General features: G+C 48.5%; 1 protein-coding gene across 2 annotated transcripts in view; it reads right to left on the bottom strand.

The window, feature by feature from the left end:
• Positions 1-7299: 7299 nt before the first annotated feature.
• ASB18 (ankyrin repeat and SOCS box containing 18) overlaps positions 7300-24778 on the bottom strand; it is a 59936-nt gene continuing 42457 nt past the window's right edge. For both annotated transcript variants that reach the window (XM_046643017.1, XM_046643016.1), the window contains 3 exons: positions 24102-24606; positions 9495-9608; positions 7300-8699 (listed from right to left, as the gene is read on the bottom strand). In XM_046643017.1, coding sequence (XP_046498973.1) covers positions 8514-8699; positions 9495-9608; positions 24102-24606 — 805 coding nt within the window. In that variant the 3' untranslated portion in view covers positions 7300-8513. The remainder of the gene's footprint in view (positions 8700-9494; positions 9609-24101; positions 24607-24778) is intronic.

Raw genomic sequence — 24778 nt, 5'->3', positions numbered from 1 at the left:
AACCCGCGCCCTTTGGCCTCTTGCTTCTCCCCAAACTCTGTCTCCCCAGGGCCCCCATCCCGACCCCACCGTCGGAGGTTTGAACACCGCGGGGCACTGGGGAGTGCAGGAGGCTGGGGGGCGGGACGCGAGCAGCGGGAGGAGGACCAAGGGCTGACCCCGCCTCTCCGCCCCATCGGCTCAGCTCGCGCGACAGGACCCTAGCTCCAGGGCGCCCCCTCCGGGTCACGGTCGGGATCGGCCCCGCGGAGCGGGAGGGCGCATCTGCCCCAGTCCTGCCCCAGCCGCGCCGCGCCCAGGTCTCCGCGGGGAGGGTCCCGCACGCTCCCGGCCTTCGAGTCTCTGAGCAGCCGGGGCATCGTTTCCTCGTTTCAGGTGGGGGGAGGCACGCTTTTACCGCCCCCCCATAGGTTCCTTTTTTTTTTTGAAAGGAGCAAGCCTCTCCAGTTTTAATGTGGCCCAATTATCTCGTTTGCACGACTTAAAATGTTTCTCTTTAACTCATTTCAATCTAGTAAATATGCTTCAGCAAGTAGCTAATTTCTCAGGGATGGCTTCGCCTCCCCATTTGCATATAAAGCGCGTCGGAGGCCGGCCCCATTACTGGGCGCGCGGGTCGCCGGCAGCTGGGCCTCCTCCTCCGGGGGGGACGCCTAGGTTTGATCCCGGAAAGCGGAAGCCGTGGCCCGCGCTGGGGCCCGAGGGCCAAACGGCAGGGGGGCGGGGCATCTGGGCCCCGGGGAGGGGGCAGACCTCTCCTCTGAGCGCCCCCCGCCACTGCACCGCCCAGAGCCCGCGCCCGCTCTGATCCCGGGGAAGGGGCGCGAAGGTCGGGGGCGCATTTATCCCCAAGTGCTTTTCTGAAATCGCGTCTGGAGATAGATGGACGAGGATACAGGAGAGGAAACGCGGCGCTCAGTGGAGCAATCTTCTGGCTTTAAATTCCGAATAAAAGTCTCAAATATTCCCGGGTCAGGGGGCACTGTCTCATTAAAACCACTCTCGTTCTCAAACTGCAATGCGGACATTAAAGTGCAGTATTTTTCAATTAGAGCTGACGAATTCAATCAAAATTCCATAGATTAGGATGAAATGAGGCATGGGTCATTTACAGGAGAATTTAATTGCCGAGCCATTAGACAAATAGTATATTTGCCATTCCCGCGTTATCCATCATTTTCGACATCAATACCGGGGCCGCATCTCCCCGTCCCGCAGCCGCCCGGCGTCGGCTGTAAACACTCCCTTCCCTGTATCTTCTGATTATATCTGATTTCATTTAGGGCCATGGGGGATTATAAATGTTCACGCAATCAAGTTCATTAGGGCTTCAAATCGCATTTCTGATTGGGATCGCTCTGCCGCTGTCCTCGGTGCGCCTTTCAAACCCCAGGACGAGGCTTTCAAAAACATCTTTTTGAATTTAAAGCTTCACAGCCTTTTGTCTTCCGACGCCCCCTCCTGCCTCCCCCGCCGCCGCCACCCCGGGAGGCCCCGCGCGCCTCTGGCCTCCTTCGCGGGGCTCGGCACTGAACCCCATGGCCCTGAGAGCGGGGCTGGGAGGGTGGGGGTGGATGCCCGCGCCCCCCAGGCCCGCTGGGAGGGGGGCTCCGCAGGCTGCCCTGAGCAGGCCGTTCCCCTCCCCCCAACCCCAAGAACCCCCTGCCGGGCCGCGAACCCCCGCGCGGCGCGAAGCATCTGGAGACCCCGCGTGTTCGCGAATCGCGGGTGGGTGCCGGCCCCACATCTCCCGCCCCCGGCCTGGCACTCTTGAGTCCCGTGGCCGTCCGCAGGCCTCTGGGCAGCGATTGGGTCAGACCCTAGGACTGATACCTGGGATCCCTTTCCGGGCTGGCCCCTTTCACTCTAGAGACTAGGGTGGGGGCGGTACCCAGAGGAGCAATTCTCTCTTCCTCTTTGCAAACCCAAGAAACAAAGGGAGCAGACTCTTCTGGAGAGAGATGCGCAAGAAAGGCTCAAGACATCCCTTCCAGCACCGTTGAAAAATAATAGCTTAATATTAACTGCTTCTCATAAAAATATACTTTCACAGTTACCAGAAGAAAACCCTCATTTTACCCCCGTACTTTGTGCTCATCGCTGTTAGCTGCCTCAGTAATTTAATTGGAAGGAAACGTGAGAAATGTGTCATTTTTGAAGAATTTATGCATCACTTCCTAGAAATCTCATTGTGTTAACTAGGAGCCTACTGCGTTCTGTTTAGAAGCCATAATCACATTTTTATGTGTCTGTATTATGAGTTAATGTGACCTCCTGTCTTTAGCAGATAAAAAAAAAATGTTCTTTTTCCATAACATCTGCATCAAACTCTGGCTTGCATAAAGTACGCAGATACCCGGTTTCCCCACGTTTTCCAAACTTACCAACTTTCTTTGGAGCAGGGAAAAGAAATGTGGCCGCAGAAAGCGTCTACCAAATGAATAATTACACCCCGAATTAAAACCCTGCGTTAAACATAGTCGACAGCAAATACTGCATTCTCAATCGTGTTTATTGCTTACAAACTGCATTACAAAGAAATTTACTCTTTTTATTGGAGTGATTAAGCAGAGCGTTAAGGCTGCAGAAATACCATTCTGGAAGATTAGATGAAGGCAGAAAAGCCAGCTAGTTACATTGCAGTGGTGAATGTATAATTTTGCTAAAGAACACGTTTAACACACAAATGAGGATTGGGCTGTCATTATGGCATCATAAAAGAGTCAGCTGAAAATTATATTTATTTATAAACACATTGCCTATAAAATGCGCATATTTAATACAAAGGAAGTAGGCAATTCCATAATCAATATTTTAATTACTGAATTTTTTATTATAGCAACACAATTCTATAGGATACGTCATGATTCCATAGTTTTTCTATGCTCTCCTCCCCTTTATCATGGGAGCTAAAATCTTCTCATTTTCTCTTTAATTCTGGGAGAGCAGGGCGGTGGGCAGGGTAAGATCGTTTGCGTATGGCGCCACCTGCAGGACTCTCTGAAAATGAATTATTTCAATACGGTGATCCGCCTGCCTGGCTCTAGAAATTGACCTCAGGCTTATTTTAGCAATTTAAAGAAATTAATTTTGGTTTTAAAATAGAAAGCGGTTGACAATTTCAAGATAAGTCCTGGAGTTTGAAAAGTGTTTTGATGGCTCTCAACATATACTTAAATCCCCCCAAATAAGATGCGGTATTGATCCTAGTGGAAACTTCAGAGCTTCTGAATATCCCAAGGGAACATAGAAAATTTGCCTGAGGAGTAATTTATTCTTGAAATAATGGAATAAAAGATGCACTACTCCTGGCTTATCACTTGGTCCTTGGGCAGCCCTTACGACATGAAAAGCACTTGGCAAGCTGATGACATCCACAATTACAGTGATTAAGCATCCTCTCAGATGCCCCGCATCAGGACCGGTCACTGGAGCAGACCAGCTCATTCTCCAAGCCTATATTTTATAGCATTTTTGTAGAGGGTTAAGTGTTCTCTGCAAAAGTTCAACAGCCGGGCCCATCACCGTGTGTCTAAAGGGTTATTTAGGAGATTGGAAATGTGACGATTATATACAGTTCCTGGGGTTAACAAATGCTTCCTGAAGACTCAGTGGTTTTGATTTTCTTCAAAACACGCTGAAGTGATGATTATCATGGAACTGAAAGTTAAACGGACACAAATACACTAGATATATAAGCCCAGTGCTGCGTTCAGAATTGCAAACATGACACGTCACCTGATGCCACGTCCGGGTGCTGATTGTCTGTGGGCTGTGGAGCATGTCTGTCTATCCTGCTGTGCTGTGCACATTTCATCCTGGATTCAAGTTAGGCAGGATGGAAAGAGGCAAAGCACCTCAGGACCATTGTTGGTGGAGAAACACACTTGTGTATCTTTGGATTCTCTGTGGTCAGATAACAAGGAGCAGAGTCAATAAAGTTGGAGGGAAAATATTCCCCCTCATCTTTTTCAGCAGAAACAGCATTTACCCTTTGTTACTTTCTGAATTTTGAGCCATGTGAATGCTTCTCATTAAAAACTAAATTTGAAATTTACGAAAACAATTTAGGTCTTATGGAATTGACTTTTTATAATATACTCAAAGAGAAAAGTAATGATGTCCAATGCGAATCATGTTAGAATGGAAAACGTTTTTAGACCCTTTAATAAAAAAATTGCCAGAGTAGGGGCTGGCCCAGTAGCATAGTGGTTAAGTTTGCATGCTCCACTTTGGCAGCTCAGGGGTTTGGTGGTTGGGATCCCGGGCACAGATCTACATATCACTCATCAAGCAATGCTGTAGCAGCATGGCACATACAAAACAGAGGAAGACGGGCACAGATGTTAGCTCAGGGCCAATCTTCCCCACCAAAAGAAAAGAAAAAAAATTGACCAGGGTATATTTTGTTTACTGGAAAAGAAGTCAGCCAGGATAATTCTAGCCTCAAAGTAGAATGTCTTTTTGGGTGTTTATCTCAACTTACTCTCTCCCTTCCTCACTTCTGTCTTCAGTCTTGTCCTCCCTCCCCCCCCCCCCCTCCTCCTCCTCCTCTTCCTCCTTCTTATCTATGTGGAATTACGCAAATCCCCTTAATCTCAGAACTTCCTAACACATGTAGCATAGAGCACAGCTAGACACAGTCCCTGAAAGAACAAATGTTTTGCTTAACAAAGCAAATCGCCAGCAGTAATTAAATCCTGCAAAACTATGAATGAAGTGCATCCCCTTTGATGATTAAGATAGGCCCAAACAATCACACTCGCCATTTTTGTCCCATTGCAGTCACAGCCATAATTCAGGAACTGTATTTAGCACATCTGGACAGCCACTAGGACCCAGGTGATTCAGGACTAATTTCTAGTGTCAGTTTATTACCTACTTATTCTCGAGCAGCTGCGAGGTCATGTTCCTGATGAGTCAGCGGCAGCGTGAAGGGCTCCTGACATCTTAGACGGTTCAGTTCATTGCTATGTTCCCGTTGCACGTGGGTCCGTGTTGGCCAAGAGTACTGGACTGGAGCTACTGGACACATGTCATACGGGACTGGCTGGTGGGGCAGGCGCTCATCGTAGGAGTCACATGATTGCGTGTAGGATGCAGAGATGAGAGCAGCTGCTAAGTGCCCAAACTGCCACCTGCCCTGGGAACAGGCAGCCCCCATTCCAGGAAGAGACGACCCCAGGGAGAAAGTGGCCAAGACGGGAGCCCTTCCTGCCCACACCTGTCCTGGTGTGCCCAAGCCCCTCCAGCAGCTGCCCCAGCGGGCTCCACCAGGGTTGCTTAAAGGGAAGAACAAACGAGTGAATGGTGAATCGATGAGTGAGCCGTTTAAACCTATGGGACTTCATGGATTGGCTCTTCCTGGGAGCATCTGAATTACAAAAGAAAATTCCTGGGAGTAGAAATAATGAATAATAAAGAAAGAATTCCTCCATAATGGTGGGATTTCAGGCGGCTGTGAGAACCACGTTGTGTTTAAGTTATAATTGGGGGAAAAACGTGTTTTGGGAAACCTAATCATGGTCATTATTCATCAGATTTTTAGAAATATAAAGTCCATATGTTTTCAAAGAGTTGTACTTTGTTCCAGGACTCCAAAACATAATTAAAATTTAATGCATTTTAGAAATGCAACCAGTCTGTTTTCTAAGGTGGGTGGGATGGAGAGGCATGGCTGGAGGACATGCTGTAGGCAAGTGTGTTCGCTTGGATTCTAATTTGCAAAATCTAGTGAGGACAGGGCTCCTCCGTGGCTGCTGTGGCTGTATTTCTCACCACTCTTACCTTTCTTCTGTTTTTTTTCTTTGGTGAGGAAGATTGGTCCTGAGCTAACATCTGTTGCTAATCTTCCTCTTTTTTGTTTGAGGAACATTGTTGCTGAGCTAACATCTGTGCCAATGTTTCTCTATTTTGTATGTGGGATGCCACCACAGCGTAGCTTGATGAGCGGTGTGTAGGTCTGTACCTGGGATCCGAACCTGCGAACCCTGGGGCCACCAAAGCAGAGAGCACGAACTTAACCACTCTGCCACTGGGCCAGCCCCCATTCTTCCCTTTCTTATTTGTCCTTGGTAATACCATTGCTTTGCTTTTCCATTTTTTACCCTTTTTATTCCAATATTAGGCTATTTTCTTCTTCTAATAATGAAACAATCATGAGAATAGAATGAACCATTTATTGAGTTCTGTCTCTGGGCTGGCTCTGGGCCTGGGGCTTTGCCATCTCTGAGTTTGTTGGGGTCGGTGACCAGGGGCAGAACAATCACCCCAGTCACCCCAGCTTGTCAGTACCATTCAAGTTCGCAGACTCACAGAATCGGGGCCCCACCCTAGACTCTGGTGCTGGAATCTGCATTTCAACAAGGCCCCTTTAGCGTGAAGCCCTGCCTTACATCAGTTAGCTCACTGAGTCCTGACCCCGTGAGAGAGGCGAAGATGATTTCACTCTCCCGATGGGCAGCTCTCCGCTGATGTCGGTCGAGTGACGGTTCTCGCTCAGTGGAGGAGCCAGGATGTGAAGCCACATCTCCAGGGTGTCGCCAAGGGCTCCTCCCCGCCCTCCAGTGTGTTGCATCCCTTTCCAGGACAAAGGACTCTCCCTAGAGCCCCACCTGACCACATCTGCCCGCCTGGCTCCTCACAGCTTGTCCAGTGAAGTCCAGCATCCCGGGTGTGGAAGCCGAGACCCTCCTGATCCACCTCCTTCCAGCTGTCACACGGGGACCCTCCTCTCCAGGTGGACGGGTCACTCTTTCTCCACTGTGCCCTGCACTTTCCTGCCTTCACTCAAGTTCTTTTGATCCAGTGGTGGCTCCTGAAGGTCTGTTTAGGGGGGGCTTGGGGAGAGCCATCAGCCTGGGGGGGGGTGGGTGGGAGGGGTCCTGAAGCTGTGTTTACATGGCCTCTCTAGGTCAGCTGAGCTGTCCATCTCAAAGGGCAGGATAGGGCTGGGTCAGCTGAAGGCAGTGGAGGTGGATGTTGAAATCTGAGTTGAAATCTGACCACCCACCAAGGTTCAGCCTGACTGCCCATTCACATGCCCACCCTCACTGGGTGGGCCCTTCCTGGCCCCCTTTCACCCCCACAGTGGGCTTCGCTCATGGTGCACACAACATCCCCCCTTATCCTGCTATCATCGGCAGGATGTGAACCCCATTCCAGATGCAGCAATGGGAGAGCGTGCCCTGCCCCCTCTGAGGCTCGCCTGGCAGCACCTTGCACTGGCTCAAACTGGAAAAAATGGAGCCACTGCTCATCCTCAGAGGATGACCATAAAGGGTCCTTGTTCTAAAACAGGGTGTTGAGTAGAAAATTTGAGGTCTAGTAAGGCCAACAAATCAGGAGATGACTGCCATTGAAAAGAGAGTTTATTACTCACCATTCCTGAGAGAAGAGACACGCCACGCCTCGGGGGCCATGTGGGGAAGCACCAGGGTTGGTCAGGAGGTGGAGGAGGGGATGTGGGCAGGAGCTTTACCATGGTTTCTGTGGAAGGAACGGTCGAAGCAGGGTAGACAGGCTTAGGGTTGGCTAGTTTGAATAATTTCAGGGGGGTCTGGGGCAGAGGGGCTGTCCCCAGTGTCTGGCACGTGGCCCTGGGTTGGACTGTCGCCCAGAGTGTGAAAGCCCAACAAAGGAGGTGGCTGGGATGAGCTCTGCATTGATTGGTTGAAAAGCACCGCTGGGGGCGAGTTGTTGACTATCCCCAGGGATTGGCTCACCCTGGGAGGGGCCGGCCCTCCAGCATCAGCAAGGCCCCAGAGTCAAAGCACCAGAAGAGAGAAAATAGAAGACATGGTTTACATAGTCCTAGACCTTTAGAACATCTCTCTTGTTATGGATGCTCGGCTGAGCTGATGGCAACCTCTGTCAACTTGTGTCTACTCCTGGCATCTGGCTGCCTGGACTATTTGCTGGAGCTGGATCAGCTGGGGTCTGCTGAGGGGGTCAGACAGCAGACTCATGTAGGATCAGAATGTCCGTCTCACCACCCCGCCATCATCCTCTAGGAGCTCTGGATGGTCCTGTGCTGGAAGCACCAGTGGGCTCCTGGGGAGGCGCTCTTGTTATGCAAGCAGGTGCCCTCTCTAAATGTGTACATCTGTCATGTGTTGGGGACAGTCTTTCCAGGTGCCCGAGCTCCAGGAGGGGTGGGACGTTTCCCATGAGGCAGAGGGTCTGAGGCTGGGGGGCAGCATGCACGTTGCTAACCCACTGGGGGTGGGAGACAAACCTTGAAAAAAATACTTCTACCTTTTAGTTCAACTTTCGTTGGAAGGTGCTTTCTGATACAAGACTAGGATAGTCACAGTTTCCATCCTCACGAGCAACGTGGAGAGGCAGAAAGGGCTTTTATTACCAGTTCCATCCCGAGGTGAACCTGAAGCTTGGCGAGGTCTGTGCATCTGCCAGGCAGAGTGGGACGTCCCACCCTCGGCGCTCTCCTCGCCACGCAGCCCCCACGGAAAGAAAAGATGAGGACTCGAGCCTTAGTCCAAATGCTCTGGTTTTCAATGCAAAACACCTTCTGGCTCCAAAAGGAGATAATTTTGCAGGGACTTCGGCAATGGGAGCAGGGGTATGAAGTAAAAGCAATTTTTGCCAAACAATTTCCGGATGGCACAGCGGCAGAGATGCTGCAGACAGCGCGGGGTGTGGGCCAACGCAAAGAAGGACTTGTAGAAAGGCTGGTGCATCTGAAAGGAAGGTGGGTGGGACATCAGCCCGTGCACGTGGAACTAACAGACCTTTCTTTCCTAGCAGAAGACCCCATACCACACAGTTGATCCTTTCCAGGCCACCTGGTACCAGACAGGACCCCAATACAGGGAGAAGCACTGTCTGTTCAAAGCCCCCTCCACCAAGAGGGTCTGTACACTTTTCTAAAGAGCAGCTCCTGCTGAGTCTAGGGAAACTCTGTTTTGGGTGATTTCAGAGAATACAGGTCATCTCCTTGAATTCTGCTCTGCCCTGTTCCCTGGGCACAGCCCATATGCTATTCAGTAATGTGCATGGGACTCAAGTCAATGAAACCCGAGGGGAAATCTTCTAGAGGCTTCCAGAAAAAACAAATGTTCTCTCTTTCTCAATCGACAGCCACAGTGGACTCTGTCGTGTACAGCTGTAGGGCCCGCAGCTGCCTGGTGATATCTTAAGCTCTAAGCAGATGAAGGACACACAGGAGCCAGAACCTCTGCCGCCCACCCGTCTCTGGACACTGGTTCCTCGAGCCCTGACATTCCTCAAGCCAGTGGGAGTCAGTCTTCTGCAGCCAACAGCATCCCAGCTCTAATAAAAGGCTTTTGGCTGAGTGATTACTGAGCCTCCAGGAAAAAACCAGAAAAACTCAAACATGCCCCTCATTTCCCCTTCTCTCTCCTTCTTCAGATGGTTTATACTCACCTGGATGTTTGTGCAGAATGCCACCCAGGGGTAGGCAGAGACAGACAACAATTCTGTACTCAAGGGGGGAGGAAGAGCCGCTTCCTTACCTCAAACACTTCTTCAGGAATCGCCTCCTTCCAGGACTCCGACACGCGGAGCTGAGGGTAAGAGTTGAAAAGGACCTCGACGACTTCAGGCGCGGATGCGCAGGTCTTCAGCACCTGGTGGGAGATGGGGAGACTGGGCTGGCAGACTGGGTTTTGGGTCCGTGCGGGGAAAGAATGGGGAGATGTGAGGGTGTGTCTGCATCCCACTTCCACCACTCCCCACGCCTCGGTCACAAAGGGAACAGGAGCAATCACAGTAACAGTACAGCAGGCTTGTTCAAGGACCACAGGGGTTAGTTCACAGATGAGCACGAGGCAGCAAGGGGCCCATCTTATCCTCATGGCAAGTCTGGGCAAGGCGCTAAGCGTTCAAATTCCCAGGAGGAATATTTCTGGCTTGGCACGCTCTCTTGGCCTCTGGAGAGCTGCTCAGAGAAAAGGAATGAGGTTCTGCTGGGAGGAAGTTTGGCCAAGGATGGTGTTCCCAATTTCTTACCTCAGTTTTATAATATGTCAGGAAATTGGGGGAGAAGAATTGCTTGGCCGTTGAATTTCCTCTCAACTTTGCCTTTCCATTTTATTTTCATAGTGCCCACTGGCAAAGGATTCCTATTTCCTTATTTGTCAATTTATAATTCAAGTCCATTGGCTTCATCATAAAGATGGGAACTATTCGCTTTTTAAAAATAAACTTTTTGTTATGGAGAAATTTGAATGTACACAAAAGTAGACAAATGGCACGATAAGGTCCCAGGTACCCACGTTCCACCCATGGCCAGTCCTGCCCCGTCCACACCCCCATCCCCTCCTGCTAATATTATTTTAAAGAAAATTCAATGTATCCTATCATTTCATCTGTAACTATTTCAGTGTGTCTCTTAAAGGAGCCTTTAGAAGAAACATAAACAGTGTTATCATAACAGCTGAGAAATTAACAACAGTTCTAGCATCATCTAATTTATAGTCAGTGCTGAAATTCACAGATTTCTCTTAAACGCCCTTATGCTAGAAAAAATAATTTGTTTGAATAGGAATCCAAATAAGGCCAGCACAGTGAGATTGGTTGAGATGACGTATTTTTAGATCCCTCTTTTTTGTTTCATGTGATTTACTTGTTAAAGAAACCGGGTTATTTGTCCTGTGGAGTTTCCCACTGTTGGGATTTTCCTGACTGTATCCTGGGGGGTTTTTGAACACGCTGCCCTTTCTCTGCTTTCTGTCAATGAGCAGTTGGATTTAGAAGCTTGATCAAATTCAGATTTGATCTGGGGGAGGGGCGGGGCAATGTCACAGTTCTCTGCTTTTAAGATTTACCAAGTGTTGTAAAATTGTTCTTCCTATTTCTTGGTTGAGAAAACTGAGATTAAGCAATTTTTCTAAGATGAGGCACCGAATATCTACAGGAGACCACGGTCGGGGCCAATAGCTAAGCCCAAGCCGAGCATGCTCCCTGGGGCTCCCTGAACACAGAGCGAGACAGAAAAAAGTATTGAAATCACTCAATATGATCACTTCCTTTACAACTTGCCCAACTTCTTTCATACCTAAAACTCCTTTAAAATACAGAAAAGTGAAATAAAAAATTTATAGTTCTTTGTTCAGAGATAACCACTATTAACATTTTGTGTGCACTGTTTTATGCATTTAGACAAAAAATTAATATATATAACAAAAAGGGTTGATGCTGTGCATATTATTTTGAAATGATTTTTGTTCATTCAAAATAGATTGTGAACAATTCGAAAATTATAAATGAGCATTTAACATCATTTTTAGTGGCCATATTTTATTTTATGAATATATCATAATGTATTCAATGAATTAGCTATTTAAGTTGCCTCAATATTTTTTGATATTTTAAACAATGAGCATCCTTGAACATAATTCCATCTCCTTCTGCCTCTGACTACTCTTATTTAGATACTGACACTGAATTCCTGGAAGTAGAATTGCAGGCTCAAAGAGGATGTACATTATAACTTTTAAAACATACTGTCAAATTTTAAATGTGTAAATTGGTACACTTTTTGAAGAATTGAGTATGAGAGTGTCTCTTTCACCCCACCCAAAGCATCTCATTAGTTATTTAAATTTGACAGGTAATATATGCAATATTCGCTTTTGTTTTGGTTGACCATATGTCTTTCTTCTTTAGAGAACTGCTAAATTATGTGTTTTGCTCATTTTTTCTATATTCTGTTCTTTTTTTCATTGATTTGTAAGTACACTATTTATTAAGGTGATTTTTCACATAGACAATCATTTTTGCAAACAGTATTGTCTCCTCAATATTAATATTTATTTTTCTTGTCTTATTACATTGGTTAGAACTTTAAAAATCAATGTTAAATAACAGTGTTCATGGCAGCCATCATCATCTTATTCCTAATTTTAATTGGATTGTCTCTAATGTTACATCAAAAATATAATCTTGGCTATTAGTTTCATCAGATACTCTGTTCTAAGTTAAGAAAATATCTTTCTATTCCTAGGTTACTACAAATTTTAGGATTTAATTTATTTTTTTGCCTTTTTCTAACCAAGTTGATACAAAAAGATTTTCCAATATTGACTCATTTTTGCCTTCATGAAACAGACTCTATTTGGCTATTCTTCTAAATATAATGGCAGATTCAATTTGCTAAGATTTTTGCATCACTTCTAATAACTAAATTTGGTTTATAGTTTTAGTTTTTTGAGCTATTATTGTCAGGTTTTAACATCCCTTTATGTTAACTTAGTAAAACTATCTGAGAAAATGTCTATCTTTTCAATACTCTGGAAGATTTTAAAAAGTAGATAACTATTGAAATTAAGAAGGCAGAACAGATCTTGATTTGACATCATCCAAGCCTGGCCTTTAGCTGCAGGTAACAATTTGATATTTTCAATTTCTTCCACGGTTACTGGCACATTTGGTTTTGACTTCTTCTTGAATCAACTTTGTTAATCTATATTTTCCTGGAAAACAATCTTCATTTTAAAGAAATTTAGCCTTGCATATGTATCAATCAGGGTTCCAATAGGAAACAGATGCACCTTCGATATAGCATTATTGCAGAGGGTTTATTGATACCGGGGCTATTCAGCCAGCTGTAAGTGCAGGGGGACTCCAGGGGACAGTGGGGCTCATAGCAGAGCCATTTCCACTCCTGCACCTGCAGGATGGAGAGTCAGGGGGGCTGTCTTACCAGGAGCAGTGATCCTCGGTGGGGGCCAGCGTGAAGCAGAGAGGGGCCAAGCCAATACATCCTCTGACCTCACTCTCTTTCCTTCCCCTGCTGCTGGGAGACTGCACTGGTGAAACCCAGGAAGGCAGAAGCCTTGTGGATGTGTCCATGCAGGTGAAGAGTAAATCTGGACGGGAGACATTGCCACTGTATCTAGGAATAAGCACCCTTCTCACTTGAAATTCACTGTAATTGTAGTCTCAATTTTTTTTCATGTTTAGTCTTACTGGAATTTTGTCTATTTTAATCATTTTTTTTAAAAAGGAATCAGCTATTGGATTTTGTTGATCAGTTCTCTTTAAAAATATTCTAATCCATTAATCTTTGTCGTAATCCTTATTAATCCCTTTCTCCGGGATTACTAGTCCCAGATGATTAATCTTTGTTTCTCTTTCCAACTCCTTGGATTGACTGCTCAGTTAATTTAGTAACGCTTTTTTCCTGGAGTCACAATAAAAGCCACTTTTAAAATGGCATGGATTTTCCTTTGAACGGAGGTGTGGTCATAGCCATAAGTTTTGACTCACAGTCTCAAAACTTCTCATTGTCTTTTTCTCTAAAATAGTCTGCAATTAAGTAACTATTGGTGCTTTAGTTATTTAGGTGTGTGCTATGCAATTTTCAAAAGGTTTTTTTAAAAATGAACCTTTTGCTCCTCATTTTCTAGTGTGCTGCAGCAAGGATTCAAACGATGTTGCTTTTGGAGCACTACAAGTTGGATTCTGTTCACAGGATTCAAAGTTCAACGTGTATTTGCACATTTATGACTTGAAGCTTCAATGCATTATTTTTTTGGTCCACTTGATCTGTGAAAGACTGAGAAATACATTAAAAATCGCCTACAATTATTATTTTTCAGTCAGTTTCTCTATTTTAACATAATCATGGGTCCATAATAGTCATCTCTTCCCGATGGACTGTGTCCTTTGTCACTGTCAAATAAATCCTTTCTTCCCTCATCATGCGCATTTCCCTGGAATTCTTCTCTGTTGCTTGCTGATGTCAACACATCATTGGATTTTTAGTTTGTTTTCGCTAGAATTACCTCTGCCCACTCTTTATTTTTAACCTTTTGTTTCACTCCATTTTAAAGCATTTGAGAGTCTGTACTGGTAATAGACTAGTTTAAGAAATTTATATTTATTGCTATAAATGATCTATTTGGTCTTACTTCTATCTCATTATGTTCTTTCTGATTTTTTATGCTTGCTTCCTTTGTTGTCTGATTTCTGATACACAGGTTTCTATTTTCTTTGTGTACATCTTTTATATTTTGGAAGTATGCATCTTATTTAAAATCTGACTACTAGTTACCTTCAAAATAAAAAATATTAACCTGCATTTCTTCAAATATCTAAATAGCACCTTTTGCGTTCTAGATGTGCCATCATCTCTTCTCTCACATCTCTCACAACCAATTCTTCTTCCTCCTTAAAAACATCTGGAGTTTGGGTTCCAGATCATGGATTATTACAAGACCATATTTCATGTTAGAAATAATTTTTGGTATCTGCATTTAGTTTTATTGCCTGCCTTACAATTATCGGTCTCTATTTTAACGGGATCATACACTCACCATTTGTCCTTTCAGCCATTCATTCCACAGATATTTATCAAACGCCTTCTAGAAGTCAGGGATTGTGTTATGTCTGCGTGATACAATGGCAAGCTCTGTCTTCACAGAATTTTACCAGTCTCAAATAATACAGTTCCAAATAGTAATAATAGTAGATGGGGGAATCACAAGGTGCTGGCAATGGCACCTAACTCTGACCTGGATTTGCAATGGCGTGGTGAGTTGGTCAGGGGAAGATTTCTGGAGGAAGTGACATTCAAGCTAAGACCTGACTATGGAGTAGGAGTTACAAAAGGTCTGGAGGATTCTGAGGACAAGAGCGTTCTAGGGGGAGAAACATTTACCAAACTTGGGAGGCGGAAAGGAACCGAAAATGCTGGCTGGGGCATGGAGTATGACATGGGGAGTAGCGGGAACACACTGGAAAGACCATGATAAGGAGGCTGGACTTGATCTTGAGGACACAGGGGAGCCTTTGAGGGGTTATGAGTGGAGGAGTGACAGGATAAGATTTCAAGTTTAGAAACACCACAATGGCTGCAATGTTGAGAAGAGGTTGGAGGGGCCACATTGGAGGCAGAGAGCCCAATTAAGAGGATGTTTCTGCCATCTAGGGGAGAAATGGTGGTGGCCTAGGCTCAGCTGGTGGCAATCAGGATGGAAAGAGGGGAAAGACTTGGGAGATATTTAGGAGGAACCGTTGAGAGTATCTGCAGATGGAGTTTTCCATTCTTGAGATAGTCTTTCACATCACCTCTTGGTCAACTGGAGTACCTCCATCCCATCTTGCCTTTAGCCTCCACCACTCCACCCAAACAGCCTTTGCCAAGAGCACCAATGATCCGGCTACATGTGGTGCTCAGCGCTCTGCTTCCCCTCCCGCTGTATCAGCCCATCTGACACAGTTAATCGTGTCTTCCACTTTGATACGTTCTTCACTTGGCTTCCATGCTCTTATTTCTTCACCTCCCTTACTGGTTGCTCCTACCTGGAGCTCCTCAGCTGCTTTTTCATCTCTCCATCTTCTCGATGTTGGAACGCATTCAGTCCTCATTCCTCTTCTCTATTTACTTTCCCTTCCTGGTGATCTCGTGCAATGTCCTGGCTTTAAATACCAGCCATATGCCACTGACCCTCAAAAGTATATTTGTAGCTCAGTCACATCTCTCGCTCTCCAACTCCGGGCTTGAATAGCTAACTGCTTACTTGATATCTCCACTTGGCTATAGCTCACACTTGACATCAAAAACTGAACACCCGACTCTCCCCCAGAACCTACATTTACTATACCCACAACCTTCCCCATCTCACTTGATGGCAAACCCATCCTGCCAGTCTCTCAGGCTAAAAACCTTGAGGTCATCTTTGACCCCTCTCTTTCTCTCAGTCTGTCAAGAAATCCTGTTGGCTCTACCTTCAAAATACATCCAGAATCAGGTCATCTCCCTTGTCCACACCACCATCATCCCCCGTGTGGATCATGGCAACAGCCTCCTAACTTGTCTCTCCACTTCTCTTCTCCTCCTCCTAAAGTATTTTCTCAGCATGGAGGCCAGAAAGATCCTTATAAAATGTTCGTCAGCTCATACCACTCCTCCACTCAAACATCTCCAATGGCCAAAGTCATTACAATGTCCTACAAGACCCCACACCATCTGCACCCCACCCCCATCTCTCTAATCTCATCTCCAGTGTCCCACTTGCTCGCTCCACCATCAGCAACACTTATCCCCTTGTTCCACGCACACAGGTGGGGTCCACCCTAGCCCAGGGCCACAGGCTGGCTGTTCGTCTGCTGGATTGCTCCTCACCTGGAGATGTACATAGCTGAATCCCTCACCTCTCTCGAGTCTTTACTCAAAAGCCACCCACCCTAACCGCCCTACTTAAAACTGCAACTGCCTTCCACCCCGCCTCGTCTCTCTATAGTTCTTATCACTTCACTTACCTATTTATTATGCTTATTGTTTAATGTCTGTCTTGCCCATTAGACTGTAAGCTCAAGGAGGACAGGAATACTTCTTTTCAGATCTGTTCACTCATATATCCTATCACCTAATATGTTGCTGGCACATGGCTGGTGCTCAATAAATATTTGTTGGATAAATAATTGAATAAATAGAAGTAGGTTTTTTCTTTTAAAAAATGCATTAGAAAGGCATGTCTTACGAGCCCTTGATATCTGAAAGTGTCTTTTGTCATCAAAATGAAAGCTATCTGAGTCTAAAATTCTAGTGTCTAAACTTTTCCTTTAAAGATCTGTAGATGATATTTCACTATCTTATGATAACGTCGCTGTAGAGAAATCTGAGTCCAGCTTGATTTTTATTCCTTTATGAATAACTTGTTTTCTGCTTGGATACTTTGCAGGATTTTTCTGTGCCTTTTTAGAACATTTTTGCTAGAATGTACATAGGAATGTGTCTCCCATCATTGATTCGCAGAGAACATCCATTTGACTTTTCTGAGACTCTTAGTGCGAGTTTTCTTCTGTTATGTCTTTGACTATTATTTCTGATCCATAGGCTCTTCTTCAGGAACATCAGTTATCTGTGGGCTGGCTCTCTAGTCTGTGCCCTTCATGACCATCACTTTCTCTTTTAGTTTCCTGGCTTTGTTTTTTTCTTTTGCACTTAAGAAGAGCTTTTAACATTAGTCCTTTATAGTGAATGTTATGGCTGATTTCCCAACACTCTGAATGATTAGTTTAATTCAATCATGGTAATTCCATCCCTTTTGCCATTTATTCGTTCGGGGAAGGGCAGGTTTAAGCCAACTGGGGCCATTAAAACACAAGGAAGGGCTTCCTCAGGGCTTCTAGAGAACAGCAACTGGATATGAACAAGGAAAGTGGTTGTCCCAGCTGTTGCTGGAAGCCATCCTGTGACCAAGAGAGGAGCCATTCTGAGGGCAAAGCTGAGGTTGCAAAGCATGTGGTTCCTTGACGACATGAAGACACAGAAACCACCAATCCTGAAGCCTGCATTTCCTCTGCACTTCTTGTTATGTGAGATACGAGGGAGGCTGGAACCAAGTCAGGGGCTGCCCAGTGGGGGCTGTGATGATCAGCAGGAGCTATCTGGGGGTGCGGGAGCCATGGAGAGATGCAGAGAAAGAGGAGGAGAAATACCCTGGCTTCTTTTTCCCTCTGCACTCCCACTTCTTATGGAGTCCCCTTGGCTGAATGCAGCCAGAAGTCAGCTGATATGGGACTGTCAGCTTGAAGGGGCTAGCTGCACCGTCACGCCCCATCAAGACACAGAGCAGGACACAGGGGCAGAAGGGACTGGATCTGAGGGCACACATGCAAACAGCACAAAACCCTCTTTTACATCATCAACTTGATTCATTTTTTATGAATCAGTTCTGCCTTTTACTGCGTTTCATGTATCATCTCATCTAGCTCTGTGCTCTTACTTTCTCAGTATAAATTTATCTTCTCCATCCATCTTTCCATGCCATTCTATTGACTTCTCATCTTAGCCCGTTGTGTTTTATGCACCTAAACGCTACATCTTCTTGCATTTCACAGAGGATGATGCACACTGCACACGACTTCTCAGATTTTCTGTGGAAATATCTTTTTTTTCTTCTGGTGAGAGCATGGATTTGCTCTATTTTCTGGGGGCTGTCTCACTTTTTATTTTCTGTCCTCCCCCAATGAGTTAGTTCATTTTGCTCTTTATTGCTCTTTGATTAAGGCGAGATCCAGACACGAGGTGTGTCAACATGCAGGGGAAGTCCACGGTCCTTATTCTCCATCCACTGGTGAGACTGCGATGGGCAAAGTGGAAGAAGGCTGATGAGGGCGATGCCCAGTCCCTTGCCTGGTTTGTCCATTCACCTGGTGACCTGCACTTGGCCAGGAAGCCTCTTCCTCTTGCCCTCTTCCCAGTAGAGTTAGCAGGCTGCTAAGCACCCTGGTTCCTCGGTTTCTACCTCCGCACTTGACTGCATCCCCACAAGCATCCCTATTGCCTGGGCAACTTGAAACATCCTTTGTAACGTCTGCCTGATTGCCTGAAAACCGATGGCAGTGAGCAGAGGCATGTCAGTTCTTCCCGACTCAGACATGAGGTCCTCTTGTCGGCACCGTGGCTTTGCTTTCTTTCCCTCCCATCCTCCCTCCATTCCTTCTGTCCTCTTGTCTGTGTCGTCACAGATATTTTAGTATAAAGACGGGAGCGGCTGCCTTTTTTAAATTGGTAATCTTATTAATATTGTAAGAATGATCACGTCTGGTCCCCGCCCTATCCCAAATGTGTTTTTTCCCCAACCATTACCATCACAAAGTCAGGCTTAAGTGGGCTTCAGAGAAGGAGAGAGTCGGAGAGTGAACACAGGAGACCGAGCGGCAGAGTGAGAGCCAGGGGGGCGTGCATCTCCCCACCCCAGCCTGGCCAAACCTCATCCCTCACCACCCCACACTGTGCCCTTGATGTGTCAAAATTTCTTGCCTACATGAGTTGCCACCACCATGCCATTTCCCGGAGCACGGCAGTCTCTGATTCCCACCATCCCCCTTCTGTGTTGGGAGGAAACCACACCGTAAAGATGAGCAGTTCACACTGGACCCCTCCAGATGGAGTCTGGTTACATTTATAGGGTATCCTCGGCGGTTCTTGCCACTTCAGGCCTTCCTCAGCCTAACCTGGACCCCGGAATTGGCCCCTCACTTCTCTCTGCAAAATGTCAAATGGTTCCCAGTGATTGCATGCAACACGGACATCCCCCTGCCCCTGGGGAAGAGCTGCCCCGCCAAACAGAGGCACCTCCTCCTCCTCCTCCGGGCCCTCCTCCCTGGGTTACAGACTGTGACAAAGTCTTATTGCCTGTCTCTGGGAATTCACATCCTGTCTCTCCTCTGTTCCACCTCTCCGGGGCTCCCTGGCCCTCCCCAACCCCTCAGCTCTGTGCCCCCTCACGTTTGCCAGGCAGCTGGCTGCCTTCATTATTTTTACTCCAACCCAGTTTAAAAATCTCCGCCGCCTCCTTGCTGTCTGTGGAGAAGCGGCTGCCACATTAGCCTGACATGCAGATGTCGTTCGAGTCCACGCGCGCGCTCTCTGGCTAATGAGGCGGCAGAAAGAAAATTAACGGGGAAAATCACACAGGCGCTTGGCTTGATATGGAGATGGAGAAATAAGACAAGAGCAAGAGAAACAGGGGCGCTCTTGAAGGTTCTTCTCCCTCCTCCTGCTGGGGCCGGGGCGCACACACCGCTCGGGGGAGCCGGGAAAGGGAGCCCTGGTTTTTGACTACTGGTACCCCCAAATCCTCCCACTAAAACGCCTGTGAAATTGGAGTAAGGTGACGTCACTTTACCTAATTCTGTAATTGGGTAAAAAGAGAACATGAACACTTTAGGTCCATGTTTTTAGCATGGTCAATGTCCAGAAGGTGAGACAAGAAGGAGATTTGTAGATGTTTCTGGAATCTGTCCTCGCCATCAACCTCAGTTTCCCCTTGTTTGAGCTATCTGCAGTCCTCACTTGGATTGACACAGCAGTCTGTGGTTTTCCACCAGCCCCTACCCCAGCACGTCTCTACACTCAAGCAGAGAAATCATGCCCAAACCCTCATTTGATTGCCATCTCTTCTGCTTAAGATGATGTAATGGATTCCCATTGTTCTTAAGACAGAGGCTCAAGCCCTTAACAAGGCCCCTGCCTAGCGGTCCCGTCTCAGCTGGCTCCCTCTGCTGTTTCCTCTCCAGCTACTGGGTCATCTTTCCCACTGCACGTGTTGCAGCCTCTTTCTGCCCCAGGACATTTGCCTGTGCTGTTCCTGCTGCCTGGAATGGTCTTTCCTCCCTTCTTCACATAGTTAAGTTCTCAGCCTTCAGATCTGGGCTCATTCAACACACGTTCCGGGGAGCCTCAGGACCCTCCCCCCAGCCAGGTCAGACCCCCTATTTGGCACTTTAGGGTGCCGAGGGCTTTGGCGTTGTTGCTCTTCTCGCCATGGCAGCTTCACATGGGTGCGTGCCACTGTCTGACTCAGGGCTGTCTCACTCACGTGACCAGCAGCTCCATGAGGGCCAGAAATGCACGTTTTGCTGTGCATCACTGTAACTAACACCGAGCACAGCAGGTCCCTAGGATTGTTTGTTAAATGAATAAGGGCTTAAGGGATGCCTGTGGGAAGCACGGCCTCCGTGGTTTGGGGGACATGGTGCATCGCTGGTGTTGTCCCTGCCCCTCCCTGACTCACGCACGACTGAGTTTGAATTATTTGTGACTGCCGGCATGCGCATTTCCACTGTTGCTGCTGGCCTCACCCTGCAGAGCACAGAAGAGCCCTGGGCATAGAAGTCCCCGGGAGAAGGGACAGAGTTGGAGCAGCTAGAGTGTCTTAGCCACACAAGCTGATTGCACATGGAAGGTGCTCCCAGAAGGTCTGGTGGTATCAAGGGCCACATAAAGCTGGCCAGTCAATCTGAGCTGGGCGTCAGGGTGACTCCCAGATGAACCCCCGTTGGGGAGGCAGGGGACAGCAGGGGGCTGAGTCCGGGGACGTGGGGTCCTGTCCTGGTGCTGCTCCTTTGCAGCTCTGTGACTTTGGTGGGTCACCTGCCATCAGAGAGGAGCTGGACTTAATGGCCTCCCAGGCCCTTGGGGGCTCCGGCCTTCTGTCCTGGGGTCCAGCCAGAGAGGTGCTCTTCAAAGACGTGGCATGCGAAAGCGGTGCTGCCTTGTAAACAGACAACACGGGGCTTCACTACAGTTTCATGAATCCATCCTCCAGGCGAGGGGCGGGAGGAGAGAGAAGCGAGCGCAAAGTCGGTTACTCCAGACCAGCATCCAAGCCACAGCGTCAACTAGCGGCAGTTGCCAAACAAGTTTGGATCCACATTCGCGTGTGTTTCTCTGTCCCCCCGCCGGCTCTCCTCCAGGCCGGGCCCCACCTGTCGTGACAACTTCCAGAACTCAAACGTGGCCCCAGCCTGCCCCTGCCCTCGGCCCCCATATCTGACTCCGGTGTTAACTAGCGGTCAGCCGGGCAGAAAGGCCTGGCATTGTCAACATGCTTGCTTCCCAAGCCGTGACACCGCTTTGATCCGCGCGGCAGAGCACTGCGCACGGCTCCAATGGATGCTTCGAGTCCGCCCGCCGCGGGGACGGTGCCTTTGTCTGAGCATGGGGGAAATGTGATTTATGTCATAAGCTCGCTGTGAAACCTTTTGCCTCAGTAATTCCGAGCTCCGTGGGTGTCTCTTTACATCTATTTAAAGCACGGCTGCTGCCCACGGACGGCGTGCTCTGTGACATTCCCCGGCGCCTCTGTGTACGCCTCGCCATGGCGCTGAGGCTTGCCTGCCGAGCATCTTTGTGGCCCGTTTCAGCGCGTCTGCTGCGCGCTCCACGGGGCTGCTGAGCCGAGTCGCGTCTGTCCCTTTGATGTCGCGCGTGGTGATTAGACCCATGCCCTGGTGGAGCACTCGCAGGGGGCCTGGCTGGAGGAAGATGCTGCCGCCGGATGTCCAGACCGGTTGCCCTGGTTGTTCAGGAACAAGACTAGAACATCACAGACGCTTGGACCTGCGCTGAGAGGATTCTCAGACACGCATTCCCCTCCGCAACCTGCTCCTGGCCAGGAGCGCGGGGGAGCTGGTGGCTGCGGATCTCACCAGCACTCGTTCACGGGGCGCCCCCTAGAGGTGTGGGGGACCTCCGCGCAAAGAGGTCGGGTCCCCGTTTCCAAAGACTGAACGGCAGGTCACGCGCCCTGGAGTTGCTAGAATCCCTTTCATTCACTCAACAAACACCGACTGTTTGTCAGTGTACTGGCACTGCGTTATGTGCAAGGGAGGCAATGAGGGAATAATGCTTTTTGGTGAATGCCTCAAAGTATTAAGATTTCTCAAGGAAACGCCAATAGCTTCCACAATGGTGTGGAAACGCTGAGAGATTCATGGTCACTTCCAGGAGCTAAGGACTTCTCATGGCCTCTTGGCCCCCGCTATAACATAATGTCCCCCAAACCCAGACCCACCCCCAACTTGCACCCCCACTGACAAAAGCCCCATTCCTGTGTGGCTGACAGTATTGGGGACCCCAGGAGAGGGCCCCTGGAGACCCAGAGGGGAGGCACTGTGCCTTGTCTGCATCTGAGGTCAAGGTAGGGTAATTCCTACAGCCCTGGAGACAGAGTTTAGGCACTACAAGTCCTGTCCCCAGGGATGACAACTGTGGGGCTGCGCCCAGGACTAGAACACCTGGGCAGAGATGACATCACTCAAATTGAATGACTTCAAGGCTACCAAAGGATTATTACTAGTCACTATTGAAATATATTGACCTATTTTTCCTTTAAAAGAATTTGCCCCAGATACTTTTCACTGTGGCCCATCACGTAAAGCCTTGTTTCTTTATTCCTTCTTTATGCAGGTTCACACGATGAGAGCTGAAGTGTGCATCCTGGTTTAATGCAAACACGGTGTGAACTGGAGGTGCAGTGGGTGGGCCTTGTTCCCGCTGGAGGAACTAAGCCTGCTGATACTGGGAAACACTAAAATGTAAATGATGAATATAAAAAGCGTTACCAAATATAAAAACGCTGGCGTTTCTTCCCTTCCAAGAGCCCACTGTATTGAAATCACTGTCTTGGTAGAGCGCCACAAGAGAATTACTCAGACGTGGCTTGACAGTTAGCGGAAGAAACTTGCCATAATGTTGCCAGGTGAGGAAACACTCAGGGAGCTGAATGGGTGGATGTCCCACTCTTCAACTATGTTTTTATAGACACAAACTTTACTCTGCAGCGTCTATCGTGCTAAGTTAGCCTTTGAGAGAAATGTGTGAATCCATTTCAGACCGTCTAGAATACTGTCCACCTTGGATGACAGCCTTTCAGCTATTTGTTCAAAACTTATCAGGCCAAAATATGTCTCTCGCATGTGACTGGTGAGTCTAGGTGACGAGGATACTTTTTGAATTAAGCACACCCAATTTTACACTGAATGGAATGAAGTCTTTTGGTTGGGGGGATGGGGGGGACACCGGGCATGACAATCTCTTATCCCAACCAATATTTTGGGAACTTTTCTTTTGGAAACATTTTCCTGAAAAGTCTTTTCTCTGATGAGAAATCTTTATCCTTCACCTTTATTATTTCAGGATGGATCCGCCACGTGGAAAAAGTGACGAGCTGCTCAGGGTGACGTCTGCAGAGGGAGGCTGAGGTCCCAACACAGCCCTGACCCCACAAGGCACTTCTCCTGGGGCTGAAACTCAGGTAGGAGAACTCATGTGCCTGGCACATTCATAGGAGCGTGGTGGGGACCGAATGAGAGAAACGTGCAACCCTGTAAAGCGTTCTCCTTAATCCTATTAATCGGTGAGTGCTCAGTTTGGGTATTTCATTCCCGATCGAATGCCAGATGCCATAAGAGACTGATTATCATTATTCTGAGAATTACACCCAAAGATGAGCTGCCAAAACATTCTCAGTCATGACAGCATCATCAAAATAAAGGCTTGGGGTCCCTACGTAAAAGGATACACTCAGGTACCCTTCTGGACACCCCAACCTCTTAATTTTCTTGTGACTCTAGCTGGAGGCTTCCAGGCCCTTGATCCTCAAAGTGTGGTCCCAAGATCAGCAGCCTGGGCCTCATCGGGGGGCTTGTTAGAACTCAGACTAGCCCCCGCCCCCCCCTCCCCCCCGCCGCCCCCAGACTCGTGGAATCAGAAACTGCCTAGTGACAAGCCCCAGGGGGTTCCTGGGGCCCTGGAAGTTTGGGAAGCATTGCATGCCTCCCAGCTGCAGCTCCAAGTTTGACGCCGGGCCACCTCTTACCTTCGGGAAGGCGTCGGGCCACACGGTGGGGGAGCCGTAGTTCAGCAGCGCCTGCACGGTGCGCGGCGCCGCGGCCCGGGGCGCGCAGGCGGCCGTCTGCAGGGCGCGCGCCAGCGGGGAGGCGCCGCCGTAGTCGAGAGCGCCCGCGTCGGCGCCGTGCCGCAGCAGGAGGCTCGCCAGGTCGGGGCGCGCGCGGCCGCAGGCCTGGTGCAGCGGGCTGCGCTCGTCCTCGTCGCGCGCGTCCACCGCCGCGCCCCGGCGGAGCAGCAGCGCGCACAGGCGCAGGCAGCGCGCGTGCTCATCGGGCCGCCGGGCCGCCCCACACGCCGCGCCCAGCGCCGTCTCGCCGCGGCCGTTCCTCGCGTCCACGGGCGCCCCGCGGCCCAGGTAGAGGCGCGCGTGCTCGTCCAGGCCGTGCTGCGCTGCCACGTGCAGCGGCGTGTCCCCGCCCGAGCCTCCTGCGCGCTGCACCGAGGCGCCGTGCTCCAGCAGCGCCTGCGCGCACCTGCGGAGAGGCCAAGGCGGTCACGGAGGGGGCGCAGGAGGCGACCGCCCAACACCCCGCAACCAGCCACCCCCCATCTCCCATGCCCTGGCTGCGTTTAGCCGCTCCAGACACTCCACCGGGCGAGGTGGTTCCCCAAAATAGCAAAGGTGGCCAGAGAGAAAGAAGGTAA

The sequence above is a fragment of the Equus quagga genome, chromosome 17 (genome assembly GCF_021613505.1).
Source record: "Equus quagga isolate Etosha38 chromosome 17, UCLA_HA_Equagga_1.0, whole genome shotgun sequence".
Classification (NCBI taxonomy): domain Eukaryota; kingdom Metazoa; phylum Chordata; class Mammalia; order Perissodactyla; family Equidae; genus Equus; species Equus quagga.
This window is presented reverse-complemented; position numbering and strand designations above follow the sequence as displayed.